Source organism: Haliotis cracherodii, unplaced genomic scaffold (genome assembly GCF_022045235.1).
Source record: "Haliotis cracherodii isolate W230 unplaced genomic scaffold, xgHalCrac1.p SCAF_18, whole genome shotgun sequence".
Taxonomy (NCBI): domain Eukaryota; kingdom Metazoa; phylum Mollusca; class Gastropoda; order Lepetellida; family Haliotidae; genus Haliotis; species Haliotis cracherodii.
In genome coordinates, this window is record NW_027266273.1 from 26321139 (window position 1) to 26341867 (window position 20729).

General features: G+C 41.1%; 2 protein-coding genes across 3 annotated transcripts; both read left to right on the plus strand.

The window, feature by feature from the left end:
* Positions 1 to 497: 497 nt before the first annotated feature.
* On the plus strand, positions 498 to 12814 carry LOC139465463 (uncharacterized protein Cgl2355/cg2587-like). 2 transcript variants are annotated; one of them, XM_071247185.1, is made up of 11 exons: positions 498 to 570; positions 3234 to 3347; positions 4206 to 4331; positions 5145 to 5182; positions 6446 to 6585; positions 7031 to 7104; positions 7194 to 7290; positions 7474 to 7594; positions 7903 to 7970; positions 8383 to 8527; positions 10881 to 12814. In XM_071247185.1, the coding sequence occupies exons 2-11, from the start codon at positions 3251 to 3253 to the stop codon at positions 10965 to 10967; spliced, it is 993 nt and encodes a 330-aa protein (XP_071103286.1). In that variant the 5' UTR covers positions 498 to 570; positions 3234 to 3250; the 3' UTR covers positions 10968 to 12814. The 2 variants fall into 2 exon arrangements, with proteins under 2 accessions (XP_071103286.1, XP_071103288.1); XM_071247187.1 differs by lacking the exons at positions 498 to 570; positions 5145 to 5182 and having other exon boundaries at positions 3250 to 3347.
* A 1966-nt stretch (positions 12815 to 14780) lies between these two features.
* On the plus strand, positions 14781 to 20324 carry LOC139465464 (uncharacterized protein in proB 3'region-like). Its single transcript, XM_071247188.1, has 10 exons — positions 14781 to 14892; positions 16044 to 16169; positions 16499 to 16536; positions 16857 to 16996; positions 17424 to 17497; positions 17862 to 17958; positions 18136 to 18256; positions 18564 to 18631; positions 19008 to 19152; positions 20135 to 20324. The coding sequence occupies exons 1-10, from the start codon at positions 14784 to 14786 to the stop codon at positions 20219 to 20221; spliced, it is 1005 nt and encodes a 334-aa protein (XP_071103289.1). The 5' UTR covers positions 14781 to 14783; the 3' UTR covers positions 20222 to 20324.
* The last annotated feature ends 405 nt before the right edge of the window (positions 20325 to 20729 follow it).

Consider the following 20729-nt stretch of genomic DNA (forward strand, 5'->3'; position numbering starts at 1 on the left):
CGCCGCTTTTAACAGTATTTCAGTTATATCACGGCGTGTCAGCTTAATGTTGGAGAAAAGCCCGAAGTGATGCAGGTCTCGGATGTTAACCACCTGTTGAAAACAACGGGTATTGTGTTGAGAAACCTGGAAACATAATGGGGCGAACAGCGATTCGAACCCACAATCATAATTTCTGTCGAGCCCAAGCGACGCAACTCTGCACTGCGAATTGCAATTGCAGCAACCACCCGTGACCCCTTCTCGATAGCAATGCACTGTGACGTATATCAATTGAGAGGAGAACACCAAACAGACATGCTATGTTTATGGCACACTATGTTTGACAAGGCTTAAGAAGGTCAGTATTATAAATCAACTTTAATACATTCGTCAAATTAACATCTGGCCGCCCAGTTGACGGATACACGTCTTTTTACAAACTGTGAGTTAACGCAAGTCCCGATCATACAATCTCCGCCGCACATTGTATAGTCACACTGCTGACAGAGATTATACAATCTTTCCCAAGGACGTGACACCCCCGTGAACAAAAGTAGGTCAACACATGGGTTGAGTCGCAAGTCAAAGGTTGGTTTATGTCCGCATTGATATACACGTGTAGCTCTTCACATGGTGTTTGCATGTCATTTACAAAGGAGTTGTTCGATCCATCATTCAAGCATTGTGTGGTCAATATATAGGTATGTGCATGTTTTGTTCGGGGACATCATGCAGATGACTGGCGCTATGCTAACTTTAGATCCGTTCATGTTGTTCAGTAGCCGTCATGTAAATGTTGACATGGACAATCTTACCCTCCTGTCTGTGATGTCAAATATGTCAGCACGAACCGAGGGTTGGCATGAGTTGATATATTTCAGATTAAAAGACACGATGGTGAGAATTTTATCATCATCTAATACACTCAAACAATTTATTGACGATCACGTTAAAATATTTTGAGACCACCATTATATAGGTATTTGAAAGGCATTTAGCAGTGATACACGTAAGGAAGAGAATATATGGATGTCAAGTTCTGTATTATGAGGAACACAACGTTTCGGAGTATATGCTTACTCCTTCATCACCTGATGAAAGAGTAAGCATATACTCCGAAACGTTGTGTTCCTCATAATAAAGAAGTTGACATCCATATATTCTCTTCCCCACCATTATATATATATATATGACTAATAAGCAATATGTCTCACGAAATTATCTAAAAAGCAACACAGATTTTTGCAGCCTTAACATGTGAAGAAAGGGTGCGATATATTTAAAAACTAACTATCTTCGTATTACCTGTTTTCACAGATGCAAGACGCATGCCTTTCGCGTGTGCAAGATAACAAATACTATTGTGTATCGTTTGATCTCAACAAGCGATATCTCTACTGGGACTCAGTATCCGATAATATATACAGTTAAAGATCGACTGAGTCACAAATTAATTTGATAACAAAGGAACGAATAGGTTGATTTATATATAATTGAACCTTGCTATCTTTATGACAGCACAACAGGTCATGAATCAGTGTTTTGCTGTTGTGTGGCAGTATACTGACTCGCTCGTAAATTATCGAGTATTTGACGTCGTCTCATGATTGTTATTTTAGCTCATTAATTAGAGTTACCTCCCTTCTGGAAATCATGCCGTCACAATACACTATCATAGCTAGTACGAAGAATATATAGCAAGCTGGTTTTGATGAAGTTAAGACACATCATCTCATGATGTTAATGACATGTATTTGTCTACTAACGGGGAAAAAAATATGGTTCGCATACAGTTATTCTGGAATTAAATAATGCAACTAACAATGCATATTCATACAGGCTTGTCCTCGATTTTGAGATGGTCATTCACAATTTGCACGTTTATGTTATGCATGGCGCACAATTTGGATTTGGATGTACACAGAGAATGTTAAGCTAGCTGCTCATAAAAAGACTTTTCTTTAATCTTAATTGACGCTTACGCAATGCCACGGCTTGCTGAAAATCACACTTTCGCGCCGTTAGTGTGCTACAAACAGGAATGGTGCAACACGATATTGCCAGACATTGGAATGTTCATCGAAACACACTTTCATCTCTTTGGGGACGTTATCTAGATCTACAGCAGTGCCACACTCATGACTAGCCACAGGCCGGTCGTCCACGTGTGACGTCAAGTCAGCACGACAACCATATAGAGTTGCCAAACTGTCACATCAACAGCTTGGACAATTCCTTGATTGAAACCAAATAATGGCACAACCGTAGCCAAGTGGTTGTGGGAGCACGGAATACGGCCCAAAAGTCCAGCGGTACACCAATGCTGCGTCCACGTCAACATCAGGTACGCCTAGCTTGGTGTAGACAGCATCTATGGTTCAGAAGACAAGACTGGGACATTATGCTGTTACCAGATGAGTCCAGGTTTCATCGTGACAGATCTGATGATTTAACAAGTGTCTACTTGCGTCCATAAGAATGTTTTAGCGACGCTTGCATGACTGAACGTCTGTGTAGAGGTGGAGGTGTAATGGTATTGGGTGGCATCACAACACATGGAGGAAACACTCCTCATTGTTAATGACAGTTTGAATGGCGTACGGTAACGACATCGTTCGAGATCATGTTCTGCCTCTCTGTAGGAATGAATGTCAAGTTGCAGCAGGATAATGCCCACCCACACGCTGCACGTGGTGTAACAGACGTTTTGCGACAGCATAATAATGCTGTACTGCCATGGCCGGCAGGTTCTCCAGACCTCTCCTCGACAGAACGTGTCTGGCATCAGATGGAGAGACACATACGACAGGACAAGAATCAACCGGTAACGCTAACTCAGTTGGACTATTCTTAACATTTGGAACAACATCCCCCAGGCTGTCTTCAATGATCAGATGTCTTCACCACGCCACCGCTGCCTTGCCTCTATCAACGCAAAGGGTGGTCATTGTTGTCACACGATCCGTCTTTTAGGGCGTGTCGCTCTGTCTCCAGTATTTGTTATAATGCATCACTGATCAGGCAAATGACCAAATAGTCTGTTGTTATTTTTAATAACACAACATTTACACTTCTTTATATTAGGCACAGTTTCTTTTTTCCGTTAGTATATATGGAATAATGTGTGATTGTATTTGTTACACATCTGTGACACACTGTCGATTTCCTGTTTGAGCAGACTAAGCGAATTATGCAAATATGCAATGATGCGTGATGAACCGACCATGCATTTGCACCACGACCTGCTGCAGTTGTAGGTCCAGACGAGATGTCCTCACCAAAGGTAGCCATCTTCTATAACAACGCAGAGATAGTAGACGTCATTAAACAACAACTGCCTGATGCTGATATTCAGATTTTCTCAAGTAAGAAATATTAAATGCTCTTTTAAAAGTTTTAAGAGAAGTCTTCTATTTAAAAGCCTCAATATTTAACCTTATTTGGACTAATTCACTCATACTGTCAAAATGAGCTAATTTGGGGAGGAGCCATGTCATAAGAGTTCATATGCCAAGTGTATCTCTGTTAAGTATGTTTCGTAGGTATGTTTCACCCGGGAATACAATCATGACGAATATGATATTCAGGCTATCTACGATATGGCCCTGGCATAACTATTGAAATACTATAAGTTGCAGCAGCATCACGAGGGGTATATTTGGTTTTATGCGTCCCGCGTTTGGCTTTATACACCGAGGCGGTCGTGATACTGTCCCAACTTGTAGTAACCTCCGGCTCTTGATAGTAAACCCAACACGGGGAGCATAAAACCACATTTACCCATCATGATACTGATAAAACGAATGTATCTTGCCGACATGTTTCTGTCTGTCATTGTAAAAGAAGTATAACAAATTAAAGATTGGAAGAAAACATCTGTTTGATTGAGATGAGGTTCACTTGTATTTTGTCAATTCATTCACTCGTAAAGAAAACAAAGTACGATTTTCAGCTTTGTAGCGGAGTTTAAGGGGTTTATTTAAGAATATATTTCCCTCCCAAGCGGGATACGTTGCCAGTTGTGTCGAAGAAGCAGCTTTAATATGATCTTTATGGAAAGTATATTATTATTGTAATATTCTCAATAAAATTTGCACTATACATGTTAAAACCCGCTGGGAAATAGAATATTTTCAATGACATCCAGTTAGTTTCGTTATATGAAGGATGATAATGCTGTGTCTCTGCAAGAATGTAACATGAATGGTGTGTGGTGGTTGTAGATCCTCCCACAGAAGAACAGGTGGAGTCTTTGTCTCAGGTCCAGATCATTTTTGGGTCCCCTCGAAACCTGCCGGAAGTCATTCCAAGATGCACCAACCTCAAGTGGATCCAGTCTGGAGCAGCAGGTATTCGTTATCATGCCACGTACATAACAGCAACACGACAGCGCCATTAGGACAATATCTCCAATACATCCCACAGATCTCCAGACAAGGTCGTACATTTTCCTACATGTACATATAAAAGCTACCGTGTCGCTAAGTCGTTGAAGTTGCTATATCGACAGATGCACAATGGTGTTGTTCTGTTCACCTCGCTGCATCGACAACATTTATGATGCCCATTCATAATGATATTGCTGCAACAATGATCTTCAACCGCATCCCCCCCCCCCCCTCGCTCTCTCTCTCTCTCTCTCTCACTCGCTCACACTCTCACTCTCTCTCTTTCTCTTTCACACTCTCTCTCCGTGTATCTCTGTCTGTTTCTCTGTGTCTCTCTCAATTTCTCTCTGGGTCTCTCTCAATTTCTCTCTGGGTCTCTCTCAATTTCTCTCTGTCTCTCTCTCACTCTCTCTTTGTCACACTCTCTCGCTGTATCTCTCAGTCTCTCTGTGTGTCTCTCAGTGTCACTCTCTCTCACTTTCTCTCTATGAGTCTCTGTCTCTGTGTCACGCTCACTCTCTCTGTCTCTCTCTCAATTTGTCTCTGTCTCTCTCTGTGACTCTATGAGTCTCTCTGTTTCTCACCCTCTGTCCCTGTCTCTCTCCTTCTGTCTCTGACTCTCTCTCTCTCTCTCTCTCTCTCTCTCTCTCTCTCTGATTCTCTGCGTATAATCATGCGCTTGTAATCTTGTAATTATAAGTCGATGGTTGTGGACTATGCAGTAACTACAGGCTCTGTGGTAAGAAACTGATATGCGAGGTGTTCCTTTCACAGGTGTGGACAAAATAATGAAGAGTGTAACAGGCGATAAGGTAAACACTTAATGCTCATGTTCGTCCCAGATAGACCTGGCCTACTTCCTCCCATATGTTAAGTTCATTCAACCATTTCATTATGACATCTTGACACTTGATTTAACTGTGACATATATATTTTCACAAACAGTATGAAAATGCATTGCAAACAAACGAATTGCTATTTTGACACATAATGCTTGATACAATGTACATCAGTGAAGGTCGAATGCAAAAAATGAATTCTATTTCCCAGCTACATGTGTGCATAAAATATTATTATGTTCGCAGTTTATATTAATCAATTCACTTACTTAATTAGAGATCGGCCAGATTTTTATAAAACGTTTTGAATATATGCTATTTTGCTTGGTTTCCCTTACTCAAATAAGAACTAATATAGCACATTTTGTAAAGAGTAACCATGTTGGTACGTAAACATTTCATTTTGATTCTCGAGGTTTCCATGATTAAAATCCCAGTGTGTCCCCTCATCTCCCGCACCCTGTAGCAAGTTCTTAAATGCTGTAACTGCCTCTGTTCCCGTCAGGTTTACTGGTACCCTATTCCAAAGTTGTGTTGTATCTCGTATAGATGATGTTTATTCTGCACATGCTTTTGTTTCACACTTTACTGTTTGAAGATAGGCTTTACCCCGTATGCTTTAATCTGTCCTTTTTTAAAATGTGTGTTAGGTATAAGCCCACAAATAAATTCGCGTGCCAGATGATTATTCATTTTGTAAAACGTTACTAATTTTGAAATGTGTCTCCTGTCTTATAATGACTTCCAATTAGTTTCATTGTATTTTTTATGATGAATCGAGACCGCCTCCGTGGTCTTGTGGTATAGCGTCCACTCGGGGAGCGGAAGGTCCGGGATTCGATCCCCGGCCTCGTCATACCAAAAGACGTTAAAGATGGTACTTGTTGTTACCCTGTCTGGTGTTCGGCATTAAGGGGATGAAAGGCTCGGAGTCGGTATACTCTGTCTGAGTGGGGTAGTCATGTTAAACTGCGGCATGGTATCTGATTGAGCTAACACTATACATAGGCATCGTACAGGCAGCCACATGAACATCCGCACGGTTCTCAGAGCATCTAAATTTACTTTCTCTAATGCAGTAGCTTGTTCAGTTGTACCGGTATCCCAAATATGACAACAATAATCCAATGGGTAAAATAAAAGAGTTGTACATAGTTTCGAAGGTACCTAGACGATATTCATGATAATGTCTTAAACAATTTTATCTGATTCTCTCTCTCTGCCTCTTACATATAGGCCAACAAAAACATCATTGTCACCCGCAACGGAGAGACCTTCGCCAAGCCACTGTCCGAGCACATCATGTGCCAAATACTGACCACAAACAAAGGTCACTATAAGTGGTATGACCAACAGAAGGCGGCGGTGTACGAGAGGTATGTCCATAGATAACATCAAACGACATCAGAATCATGGCACAATCTCATCTTTCTCTTGCTATCCAGAATATTATCTTGTTTTATAAATAAGGGAAATATTTTTTTTTAATTCAATATAATCTAGAGTAAAAACGCTAATGTATGGCAATGAAGCATTTATTCCGTTGTTTTTTATCTTGTTCTTATTATAAACTGGATCATATACGTTGTCAACGAGTGATAACCATCAATGCAATCAGAGAGCCAGTGAGTTATAATCCTCTATGTAACGGAAAGGAAAATTCAAATTGAGATATTTTTACCATGTGTCTGATCTTAGTTTGGCTTTAATCACTATTTCGTCTTTTGCCCCTAATGGAATCTGTTTTGGCAGATAATAGAGGCGACTTTGACATATTATATACGGAGGACAACTTATGGCAGTTTCACTTGTCCATTTCAGAGGCAGTCTTAACTCCAAACCTCTATCACTGTCATCAGTTGGGATATTAGGCCTGGGCTGTATTGGACGTGAAAGTTAGTATTTCTTATTGATATTGTTCCTAGACTATTTTACACAATGACCCATTCGGGAGGACATACGGATCTCAATTAACTATTTTTAGCTGCCAGAACGTGCAAGTTCTTTGGGATGAAGGTGTGGGGAATGACACGAACTGAAGTACCACAAGAAAAGAAGTCCCCGTATGTTGACGAATACAGGTATGTTACCAACATGCGCCATGTGTAAGACAATCCAGGTGTCACTGTTGTTATTTTCTGTCGTTTATTGTTTTTATGTTCCGCATACCACATGCACTGTAAAAAAAATCAAATATGTCGATATTATCCACATACTGCTGCCACATATCTATATATTTCATAGGACTACATATCATTCCACAGGACACTGAATTCTTTGCATGAAATCCTATCTGAATGTGACTATGTCGTCAACATACTACCGTCAACTGAACAGACTCGTGGCTTGCTGTCGGGAGATACATTCTCTTACTGCAAAGATAAGGTACACGTACAAAATGTATAGCATCCTAAAACATTTACTTGCACGTATACATTTCAACTAGAGTTTGTTTGGGGCTGTACAATTAGCATGGATGTCATGTAGTGAATTCTTTGACGTAAGTGTTTGTAAGTTACAAGTGTAACATGTAACTAATCCCATGTGACAAGTGTCACTAATGATGGCAGTCACAGGTAGGAAGTATATGTAATGGACAGTAAGACTGTTCAGTTTCACTCCTTTTGCTGCCAGGTGGGATCATGTACCCATGGTAGTATGACAGACTGTTGCTAGAGACTTTACCCTTGCAGAAGACTACCTTCATCAATGTTGGACGAGGAGATGTGACAGATGAAGGGAGCATTCTGACAGCTCTCAGGTGAGAAGCCTGCTCATAGGTATGTCAGTTAATGTTCTTGCCTCGTGAAGACGCCCCATTATGTGTGATTCAGTCCAAGAGGTCTCACCACAAAAATGAAACCTTGACACATTAACCTAAATATATTTGACCTCGAACTCTCTATATATAGACAGATTGAATTCCATATGTTGCAAGAACAGGAACGTCGAATATCTACTCCATCCAGCAACTAGACACATGGAACTCAGACAAACAACAAGTACACTTTAGTTCGACGCAATGATTGACCCATATTACAAGTAAGCAGTGTCAAGAGCGGGTATAGAGTCATATAGAGTCAGATATGATATATAAGGGTCAGCCAATGGCCTTCCATTTGTCTATATTTCAAGAGTTTTCATTTGATATTTGTATCTGTACCAATTTGTAGGAACAAGTGGTTACAGTATGCTGCACTGGATGTCCACAACCCTGAGCCGCTGCCTGAAAGTAGCCCCCTGTGGAACGAGCCGGGGGTCATCATAACGCCCCATATCTCCGGGGGTCTTATGCTGTATGCGGGATACCTTCGTGACGTAAGATGACATCTGTACTACAATGTATCAGTGTATTTAACACGCTTGACGCAGTAGACGTCTGTAATTTAAATGCATGTACTAATAACTAGACATGGGTCCTGAAATGTTAAAAGTAATAATGTTTACATGAAAATTATAAGGGTAACGCTATTTTTCAGGGCATTATCATTTGCAGAAGCACGAAGTCTTCCATTTCTGCAAATGATAATACTCTGAAAAATAGCGTTACCGTTATTATAGCTAAAATGGATAGAATTTGTTATCAAATAAAAATAAAGAATATAGGTTTTGAAACATTTACCACAATCAACACACAACAAATGTCACTGACACACTTTTAAAAATATGGAAACGTCATAGAACAAATGACGTCACTATTGAACGTCTTATGACGTCATGTAACAATGGGCGTTATGACGGTCAAGTAATATGAGGGCATTATCAAGTTACAGTGGCCCGTTCATTTTTGATAACACGTGGGCGGTTTAATGATAATTCTATCCACTTTAGCTATAATATAAGGATAACGCTATTTTTCAGGGCATTATCATTTGCAGAAGTCTGAGGTCTTTCATTAACTGTCCGACCAAGGAGGGCTTCTGCAAATGATAATCCCCTGAAAAATATGGTATTTAGGTATATATGATATGTATGGTATTTTGACTGTTGTTAACATCCTTAAAATACACATTTCCATGAGGTTCAATACAAGGAAATATGAATTTATCGGATCTAGTTTCCTTGTATCGGACCGGCCGAGGAATCTAAAGATCAATGTAAGCATTCATTCACTTTCACTTGTATTGCATATTGGATAATAATCAAAGCGCGAGACACACGGCAGCTGTTACGAACTAGCCTGATACGGATGTTCGTCTTAACGAAAGCATGCATGGCCCAGGCCGGTAAAAGCCCTCTTAACGATAGTACCTGTGACACCCAGTCGAGCTGAATCTGCGTTGATATAATTATATTCAGAGCATGAAAAAAATAATGAAAAAATGACATTCCGCGATAACGAATTTAATGTGTTTATTTGTTAAAATGAAAACAACCTTGCAAGATTCTGAAATGAAATATCCTCTTCCCGGAGATGGAGTGGCACCGGTACCCGCATGGCATCTCCCTTCTTACACATCTTACTCATGGATATTTTTTGGCATATGCTAATGTTCTCGTCGGAATAATATGCACGAGATAGTCATGCATCCACCCGTTGCACGCGGACATCATAGGACTGAAATTTAAGCAAATATACAAGTTTAAGTGATGTATGTAATGTGCGAGGTTCAATATATGTACATATAGTATCAGCATAACACAGGCTCTACCGGGCTGTGAAAGAAAAAACGTCATTAAACAAAAAAAACAGTACTCGTCAGTTGAGTAATAGCTTGGGGCAATAGCATCTCGGAGATAAATTGAGTCAGTGAGTTGGATTTAAAGCCGCTTTCAACAGTTTTCCAACTATATTACGGCGTATCAGCCTTATGTTGGAGGAAAGCCCAAAGTGATGCACGTCTCAGACATTTACCACTTCGGTAAAACCCAGGAGCACGGGAATGGTGCGCACAAACCGACAAACATAATCGGGTTGAACCGGGATTCAAACCCACAATCATAGGTATCTGGCTTGCCCCTGTAATACAAGTCTGCACAGCGAATTGCGGCGCCTTAGACGACTGGGCCATCCGCGCCCCCGGAGATAAATGGAGGCGATACGAACATATCAATACAAGTACGATCCCTACTATCGGAGAAGCATTTGCAGTCGCTTTAGCTGTTCGTCAAAATATAACTCGCCCATGATGGTTACACGAATAAATTATAGATATAACCACCGCTTCCCGTGTGGTGTATAGGTACACATATAATTATATTAATAATATGCTCCACGGTTTGTAGAAATATGTCAATGCCCGTTGGTTCTGCCAAAGGTGAGAGTGAGTGAGTGAGTTTGGTTTTACGCCGCTTTTAGCAATATTCCAGCAATATCACGGCGGGGGACACCAGAAATGGGCTTCACACATTGTACCCATGTCGGGATTCGAACCCGGGTCTTCGGTGTGACGAGCGAACGCTTTAACCACTAGGCTACCCGACCGACCGCCAAAGGTGAGAACGTGTAACAGCTGTATCTTGTCGGGCTTATCTCCCAGATTGAACTGACCACCCGAGATACAGCTGAAATGCTATTCAAAGCGATGTTTAACTAAACTCACTCAGTATTATGAGTATTCCTTTTGTATGAACAAGATCTACAATATGTAGGAAATTATTGAAATGACTTCAGTCTGTGTTCTCTGAGATATGATTATTCTTCATGGTTTTTGTTTTATGTTTCTTGCAGAGAGCCGAGATGTTTGTGAAACAATATCGACGTTATATTAACAACGAACCCTTGGAATACGTAGTTGATTTTGAAAGAGGTTATTGACATGGCAGTTGACGATCACGCTTAGATGGCACAAGAAACAGAGGACACACGTCATCGTCAAGTGACGTCATGTACACTAACTACACGAGAACACGGGACACCTGCAGCATGCGTCCACATACAATATAGAAGATCATACGATACATCAACTGTGTTTTGTATGTTGTGAAATACGGAGTACTTGAAGACATACACATGAAAGTTGTCCTGGACTGCCACACGTCTAAATGAATACCTCCAAACCACGCCTATTCAGTACCCAACATGGCAGATGGACTTTCACAAGAATCTAACTGGGTTTGCCTGTATTGTACCTCTAAACACATAACCAGTACCCACCGTAACATTAATCTCAATGTATTCGTGTATGAAAGTATGAAGTATTGTATTCAGTTTCATTTAGTTATGGAATGTGACAACTATACTTGATATATTGTTTGATAGTCATTGCTTGGAAGTTGACGGATGACAAAGTAGACACAATTTATGGATAACGACTTCTTTGATACTGTAAAGGCAGACACTTTGTTATACTAGATGTATTACATACACACTCAGAAATGTAAATCAACACTGATTACACTATAACGCTGTTTATCTATATAAATACAAATATTACTGATATTCTTCTTTCAAATGAAACTTATAATTGCTTCACTGTTATATTTTCATTTGAATATAAAGGGAAACAAAGTTACAATATTTACCTGTTTCGTATCACAGAACCACCAGGGCCTTGTGGTGGAGGACCCGTCAGTTCTTTTGAAGGTACACACTGACATCACTGTGCTATTGTACATGTCACTAATATGTAAGTTTAATATTCATGCGTTGAAGGTGTAACGGTTTAATAAACACACAGGTGAAGTTCACATTGGGTAAGAACATCAGGTGATGACGGGACTATATGTGATCATCTGGTTGTCACTGGAATGGGGGCTTTGGAAGTACTGTGCTGTTCACATCTTCGAATGTTTCCAGGCGGACTTAAGTACAGCCATGATTACGTGTGTATTGTAGTAAAGCGAGCGTCGTGGCATGATAGGGCATCTGATTCACAAATATACAAAACATTATAATGCATCGTTACACGCTTCAGTGACGACATCTGATTAGGACGTTGAACTTCGTCTTGAACTCTGAGAGTAGCGCCCTCTTCGACCTCGTGGAGAGTCGTAAGTCTTTGTTAAATATGAGCGTTAATTCCCGTGAAATGAGTGTGTTAGAAATGGGTTTGTCGGTTGAATTATTTAGATCGTCGTCGCGCTACGAACGCTTTCTGGGGCGTGTCCCTTGTATTTAATAAACACGCTGGGATTTCGTCCGGTTCAGTTATATATACCCTCAGCGTTAGCAGCGTTGCTCACAGTGGAATGACTTCGTGATATAACAACAGTAACATGAACAGTTCGGCATGGGGAGCATACATCTCACCAGTATATGTCAGATCATGATCCTAAGGACAGATTTCAACAACTTGACAGTTCGAATCAAAACGACTGCTATTAAAAAGCAATCAAGGTTTGAGTCAGTTTGTGGTCGTTTCTCTATTCTATGGCAAGGAATGGAGGTATCCAACCGACATGTGGGGGCTTGTCATGCCTGCTCTCACCCACAACCCCTTGAAACGTATAATCCATGATAAACAATGTGTTCTCTCCGCCACGTATTCGCTGCAAATTTTGAATTATGCTTATTGTCATGCTACAGTGAAATGGGTGGAAGTACGACACTTTAGTCGAGTAAACCTTGATGGCAGTCTTGCGGCAGTATTGAGTGGCATCTGTTTCTGACTGCCTATTTGCGTTGTCTTTTGTCAGTATCAAAATATAAATAAAACAGCTTGGAATACCACTAAATCATTGTTCCGAGTTAGAAATCACTCACACATTCACTATGCGAAAGACTCGCTGAAGGAGTAAACAAAGACCTCACATTCGGTCACAATGAGATGCCTCCTTCACTGCAATCCGACCACGTTCATTTTGAAAATTTGCATGGACATACATTAAACATATATTTAGTTCGCTGTTCTGCATACAGTACTCCTCAACATTAGGTGTCATATTACCGCTGATAATTAATCATTTGCATTTTTATACAAGGATTATAATGTATATTTAACACTTGGCATCTAAATGAAATGTAAACACCAAAGGCTTGATCCCGGAGCCACTGAAATACTGCTCGACATAAAGGGAAAGTTAACTATCGGAAAGGTGAAGTCATCCCTCCTGTCATACATTCTTGTCACTCTGAATTTTATGCACAGATCTAAATATGAACCAGGCTGTCTGACTGGTCTCCTTTGTTTCTAGTTCAGGTGGAAGGAGTTGGCTATTTGATGTTTAGTTAAATGCCTCATACACCAAGGAATGAAGTTATTTAAGTTGGGCATGTGGGATAGTGGTGTACAAAGATGAAAAATCAAATGATTTCACATAGCTGAACGTGGTTCAGCAAAGATTCCCTGTGACTGTGGATTTTTCCTACCAAAGTGGTAAACGCCTGAGACCTGCATCACTTCAGGCTTTCCTACCACACCAAGCTAACATCCCGTGATATAACAGGAAAACTGTTCAAAGCGGCGTATAAAACCCAGCACACTCACTTACTCATTCACTATCACGTGATACGATAACACAAAAACTCTAAACTAAAGTTTAGGTCAAATTTCCCTAGTGTCTGCACCAGCGAGATCCTCACCATCCGACATATCCCTCGTGCATGTGACAAGGTTACTTCTATGTAAATAGTAATACAATATACAACAAATATACAACAACCAACAAAGTACAACAAACACTATCTAGTTCGTTCTTTATAGTATTACATACAGAACTAACACACGATGGGTGCACTATGAAGGACGCGGCCCTTTTGCAGGGAGTAGCAGGTCAGCGCCGAGGGAACACCAGTCAAAGGTCGGTGATCACGATGTATTTCTCATATATCCACGTACAACAGCTAGTACTGTCTCATGTTGACGTGTCATGTCAAGCTAGCAGTTTATATTTTACGATCATGAGAGGTCGATGAAGGTAAAAGCTCGTATATTACAAGTGTAGGCAGGTAGTTGGTGTCACGGTGACACAAAGGTATTGATTCATTTGGCTAAGCGACCTCGGAAGTCCGTCATTTCAAGTCCCTCATGCTCAGACTATGTGTCAGCTACAAAGGGGATTACATGGTTCCCTCCATGAGCGTGTATTAACTAATAATGGCCCTCCTATCATGTGATCGAGTCTCAATGTCATTTTGCAGGTTGCGCGTTATGATAGAACGCTAATGTGATGACCTCAATCTGAGTAGTCTCGTAACGTCGGTCGCGGGGAGCAGTTGAATAGGTGACTGTGAGCTTGACTCCTCAGTGTATTTCGGCCTCGTTCCGGCCCCACATCGCATGTAGCACGTGTGGTGTCTCCTTGGGAACGAGACCTTGTACTTCCCAGGAAGCTTATAATGAACATTGTGTGCACACTGATCTATTGGCCGGGGTAATAATGTTAGCCTTCAGAGCATGCACTTTGTGAACTGAGTCTAGCGCAGTATAATGGAGTCTGAATGATACTCTGTCCCCTGACCGTTGTACTGCCGCACACATACTGCCGTGAAGGAACAAATTCGCTTATAACGCAACAGTGACAATGTATGGATCTCGCGATTGTAAAATTGTCAGCTTGAATGTACAATAAGTCCCATATAATATTACAATGACGTAATACAAAGTTTAACAATTAATCTCCAGTCTCCGTGTGCTCGCGAATTGTGTTGTTGCATGAAATGTTGCAGATATTTTCAACATTACCTGAAACGATGTCATCCCCAAAGGTCGCCATCTGCTACCCCACCACCGACTTGTGGGATGTGATTAGGAAGGACCTCTCTGATGTGGACATCAAGCTGTTCACAAAGCCGTTGTCAGGTACGACTCAAGCTGCATACGATAATCCTATGGCATCAACATCTATTTCCTTCACGTTGATTCTACATAGGTATACCAAAATTCAGTTTTTGGAAGAAGTTTGAACATTTGAATCGTAAAGATCATCGTGTAATCAATCATGAGAATTCATTACGACCTTCTAACATAAAGAATAACACATGTCTATACAGGCGTGCTGGCACTACTGCAGATAACGTTTGGCCACCAGCGACTCTGGCCTGTCGATGGTTCAAGCCAAACATCAGTTATCTTTCTACACATTCGGTGAAACCCATTTTACAAACATATAGCCAAAATTAATATCAACAATCAATACCAGCAAACACCTTATTCCTTTTCATATGAAAATATTTCTATAGCGTTCACGAATACAACAGCGGAGAGTAATTCTTCCGGAAAGATTCTAACGAACTTTGACTTTGAAGTCAAATATTGTGAGAACAAGGAATATTTTCGCGTCTATGTTGACAATTTCTCTCTGGTTTTGAGTCCGTGTCCATAACAGCGCAACTTGCAAGGAAAGGAAAGGAAATTTCTTTAAAAATAGTCCATGGCTTGTGAACTTTGAAACTAGCAAGTAACTTTTTTAGCCTAGGTAGCCCGACAGGCCAGCAGTATTTCATACTATTTTGATACGATTTCATACACTGACATACTTTCGAATCGTTTTCTTCAACATGCCGCCTTTTGGCCGCCGTAAGCTCCGTCTTTTTTTGTCGCTAGCTATAGCTTGGAACTGTTTTTCGCAACATATCAACATGACACCTTTACGCCAATCGTAGCTCTGAAGACACCGCCTGGTCTGGAATATCCCGCAAGCCTTCTTGAGACGTCATTGAACCGCCGTCGTGAAGATTGTGTTGATGGTAGTCATACCCGATTCTGACTTCTGAAGTCAGCCCCAGAATGTAACCCCACGCCACTTCCAGACTGAGATGACTTTCACAGAGGACATGTGTTGTCCTGATAAACTTCCACGGTTTATGAACATCAACATATCATTTTGTAGTAAAATCGTTCTTTGTTCGCGTTTATTTATGACATTCTATTGGAGTCAGCGATGCACAGAGCATTTTTTCCGCAAGTATATTTAACCGTCGACTATATATATATAATTTTAAATTATATAGATCCTCCCACAGACGAGGAGGTGGCGTTTCTGTCTCAGGTGGAGATCCTGTTTGGATCGCCTCGGATGATGGTTGATTTCATCCCACAATGCACCAGCCTCAGGTGGATTCAGCTGCCGCAAGCAGGTATGACAAGCGTAGGTCTTAATTTGCTAAAATTCCCTAAGAGTTTATGATACCAGTGATAATTAATTATGTGGCCGAAAACTATCCTCAACATAATTGGTAGAAAACGGCTGGGAACCCATGATAGCAGATCATTTTACTGTGTCTAAAATTAAGTGTTCCCTTATTTATCAGTATATTCATAATGATACGGATTTGTGATGTGACAGAGTATCTGTCTGTGAAACTGGCTGCGCGTATCAGGTGTCGAACCCATGGAATCGTAGGGCATAATCTGCACACGGACGTTGCATGGAACTTCAATGACTTCAGTGCTCCTTCTGTTGCAGGTGTGGATGACATACTGAAGCTTGTAAAAGACAAAAAGGTAACATTTTGTGAAGAATGATTCAGTTGAGACTAAATCATACATTTCACCCTTGCACTGACACACAGCGACTTGAACATCCAAATATACAATAAAACCTCGTGACAGTTCGTCCGGACGCTCCCCACTCTGATGGATTATGGTCGTAAATGAACAGAACATCCAAATATACAGTAGAAGGGACATAACTCACAGCCAATTATACGTTTATCCTGATTCTGGTTGATCTAATAGACTTAACTGTACGCGAGATGATATAAATGAAATTTCAGTAATAATATTCAGTAATAATTAGATGAAACTGTCTGTCTGTCATGTAGGTGAACCAAAAAATCATTGTCACCCGCAATGGAGAATCCTTCGCCAAGCCAGTAGCCGAGCACATCATGTGCCAAATACTGACCACAAACAAAGGTCACTACAAATGGTATGACCAGCAGAGGACAGCGGTGTACGAGAGGTATGTCCAGAGCACTCAGACTGTTTTCAGAGGGCCTCGGTGCAGCTAAATATGCAAGAGACACTATTTTGTTTCTGCTTACCTCGGTGAAAAAAGTATCAAAATCAATGAGAACGTTTTGGTAATCATTGAACAACCCACTTTTGTGTAATGTTTTCATGCGCCACTGTAACCATGGGAATAGACACACAATGCTATTCGATGCTAGCTTGGTGCGAGTTTAGGGTGTGCAAGTAACGGATCACTGCGTAAAGAAGCACAAGGAATGCCTCTCAAATCACTATTAGTCATTGATAAGTTATAAAACATGTTATTTGATAAGATGTACTTCCACATTTCTATTCTCTTTGTAAACACAAAAGAAAAGAGGATAGATTTCAGTATGTGAATCTGAACCGACATTGACAGTGGCATGATTTCACTTCAGAGGCAGCCTTCATTCCAAACCCCTGTCACTGTCAACAGTTGGTATATTAGGGCTTGGCTGCATTGGACGTGAAAGTAATTATACTATATCTATATACACATATTCTTCATCAACTTTATTACCAATGTGAAGACCCGTGAAACTACGGGGTAGAATAGGTCTTCAGCAACCCACGCGTGCCGTAAAAAGCGGCTTGTCACAAGAGGCGACTAACGGGATTGGGTGGTCAGACTCGCTGACTTGGTTCATGCATGTCATCGATCCCAATTGCGTGGATCGATGGTCATCATGTCAATCACTGGATTGTATGGTCCAGGCTCGATTATTTACCGACCGCCGTCATATAGCTGGGATATTGCTGAGTGTGGCGTTAATCAACTAATAAAAAAACAAAAAACCAATGTGAAACATTGTTCCATTCTGACTGTTTTGTGTCAGCTGCCAGAACGTGCAAGTTCTTTGGGATGAAGGTGTGGGGCATGACACGAACTGAAGTCCCAGAAGATAAAATGTCCCCGTATGTTGACGAATACAGGTATGTTACCAACATGTGCCATGTGTAAGACGATCTAATTGTCACTGTGATATCTTGTGTCGTTAGTTGTTTTTATCTTTCGCAAAATACATGCAATATAAAACAAATTAGTATTTAGACTTGATCCACATTTTGCTGTCATGTATTAACTTCATAGAGATGTATATCCATCCACAGAACAATGAGTCATGTGCATGAAATTCTATCTGAATGTGACTATATCGTCAACATACTACCGTCAACCGAACAGACGCGGGGCTTGTTGGGAGGAGATGTGTTCTCATACTGCAAAAATAAGGTACACATTATGTTTTGTCTCCACGTGGATATGGTTGTGATAGTGTTGACATATGATATGCAGATGAGAGTGTATGCTGTTTGTAGACAGATGGAACAATGTGAGGATTTCTGCTGTTACGGGGGCGTGATTTAGCATAAAGCTGATAAAGTTAACTTAGTGCTAATTTCTTTTCTGCATTGGTTTTTCAGCATGAACAGTAGTTCGTTCGTGTCATTCTGTTGACAGAAGCTGTACATTTGACTTTCGATCTCTATGCATGGTGCTTCCAGAGAAACTGATGTTTACACGCAACTTCCCTTTACAGAAGACTACATTCATCAATGTGGGACGGGCAGATGTGACGGATGAAGAAAGCATTCTGAAAGCTCTTAGGTTTGTTTGTTGTTTAACGCTGCACTGCACATACGCGGTATGTTAATAAGTCAGGACAGCCCCGTGATTGGCATCGTGTGCACTGACACACGAATTCGAATAGGATGACTTACAACCAACTAAATTACAGAGTTTGACCACCTGTCCTCTTACATACCTCATACGACACACATAGGTTGCTAGGGAACTATATTCTTACCAGGACTCACTACGGGATACTTAGGTTTGTAACTGATGGATACATTTAAGGGTATACCAAACCAATCATGAATCTTGAATGTATGTATGTTGCTGAATGAACCCGCCTCATCGCAAGACACAACGCAAAAATAGGCATTATACAGATAAATCAACTGGATCATTTGTTCATTCGTAGGAACAAGTGGTTACAGTATGCTGCACTAGACGTCCACAACCCCGAGCCGCTGCCTGAAAGTAGCCCCTTGTGGAGCGAGCCAGGGGTCATCATAACGCCCCACATCGCTGGTGGCCTTATACTGTATCCTGGGTACCAGCGAGACGTAAGTTTGTTTGTTAGTTTGTCTGTTTGTTGTTTTACACGGCACTCAGCACTATTCCAGCTATATGACGGCGCTCTGTTAATAATTTGGTCTGGACCAGACAATCCAGTCTTTGACATCATGTGCATCCACACAATAGAGATTCGATGGCATGCATCAACCAAGTCAGCGAGCCTGACCACCCGATCCCGTTAGTTGCCTCTTACGACAAGCATAGTCGCCTTTGACCGCAAGCATGCATTACTGAAGACCGGATCTTCTCGGGTCAGCAAGACGTAAGATGACATCTGTTCTGCGCAGCACTTACTCGATGATCTATAACGAATATTACCTAAATAACATGTCACTACATTCAGAGAAATGTTAATGTGATGTTGTGGATAGTTTGGGATAGCAGTCCTTGGCTATTGGTGTCAGCCCTTGGCTATTGGCGTCAGCCCTAGGCTATTGGCGTCAGTCCTTGACTTTTGGCGTCAGTCCTTGACTTTTGGTGTCAGTCCTTGGTTATTGGTGTCATCCCTTGGCTATTGGCGTCAGCCCTTGGCTATTGGCGTCAGCCTTTGACTTTTGGTGTCAGCCCTTGGTTGGTGTTCTTAGGCGCCACAAAGTGTTATGTCTGGGCGTATTTATGCAGGGTCTGAGTAATCCTTGGTAATATCATCCCTGCTCCAGACCAGAATGATCCCAAACATAAACCCAAATCAGATATAACCATTACAATCGCTTTCAATACTGCATCCATAGAATGTGCAGGTTGAAGGGGGAAGGGGTAAGCTTATGAACTGTTTGCGAAAGAAATTGGATTTGACCAATACCATAGGCGTCTACAACATACGCCACTCTCACTAAGTTGACACGAGGTGATATAAGGTACTGCTCACAATAGCTCCGTCTTTCGGTCATTCAGAATTCTGAAATGATATCTCTTCACACATACTCAATGATTATTACCTATGGCTGCTGAGGTGTTATTCTGTTACAGAGGGCCGAGTTATTTGTGAAACAGTATCGCCGCTATGTTAACAACGAACCCTTGGAGTACGTAGTTGATGTGGATAAAGGTTACTGATGGTGTCGCATTCTACGTTCACATCCACTTCGCACAAGGATCCAGGAGGAACCAAATGCATTTTCAGTTGTTTCAGTTGAACTTCTGATTTTACAAAATGACATTCCCCTTACATCTCAACTCGTCAGCATCATGCACATACCTTCGGGGGTTCTTTGTGTCGCATCTTGACCTCCAGCTGCCAGAGAGTGAACACACCACCTCAGACTTTGATTAACCAAAATCAACAATTCGCAATTTAGATTATGTTAGACCCGGGAAGATACGGGGTACAATAGGTCAGGACTGTGCAACCACCATGTCCGGTTGCCACAAGCAGCTCAACTATATCCTCTAATTAAGTGAAACCAATTTCGTTTCTGGGTACAATTTATTTTTTAGAAACATAGAGAAGTGAACAGACTTTGTCCCAGCTGCCTTCTTTCTTCATTCAGAACACACCAATTATCAGTGAGCCTTTCCACGGTTCTGTTATGGCACCACACATTCTTAAACGTACCTTTGTGAA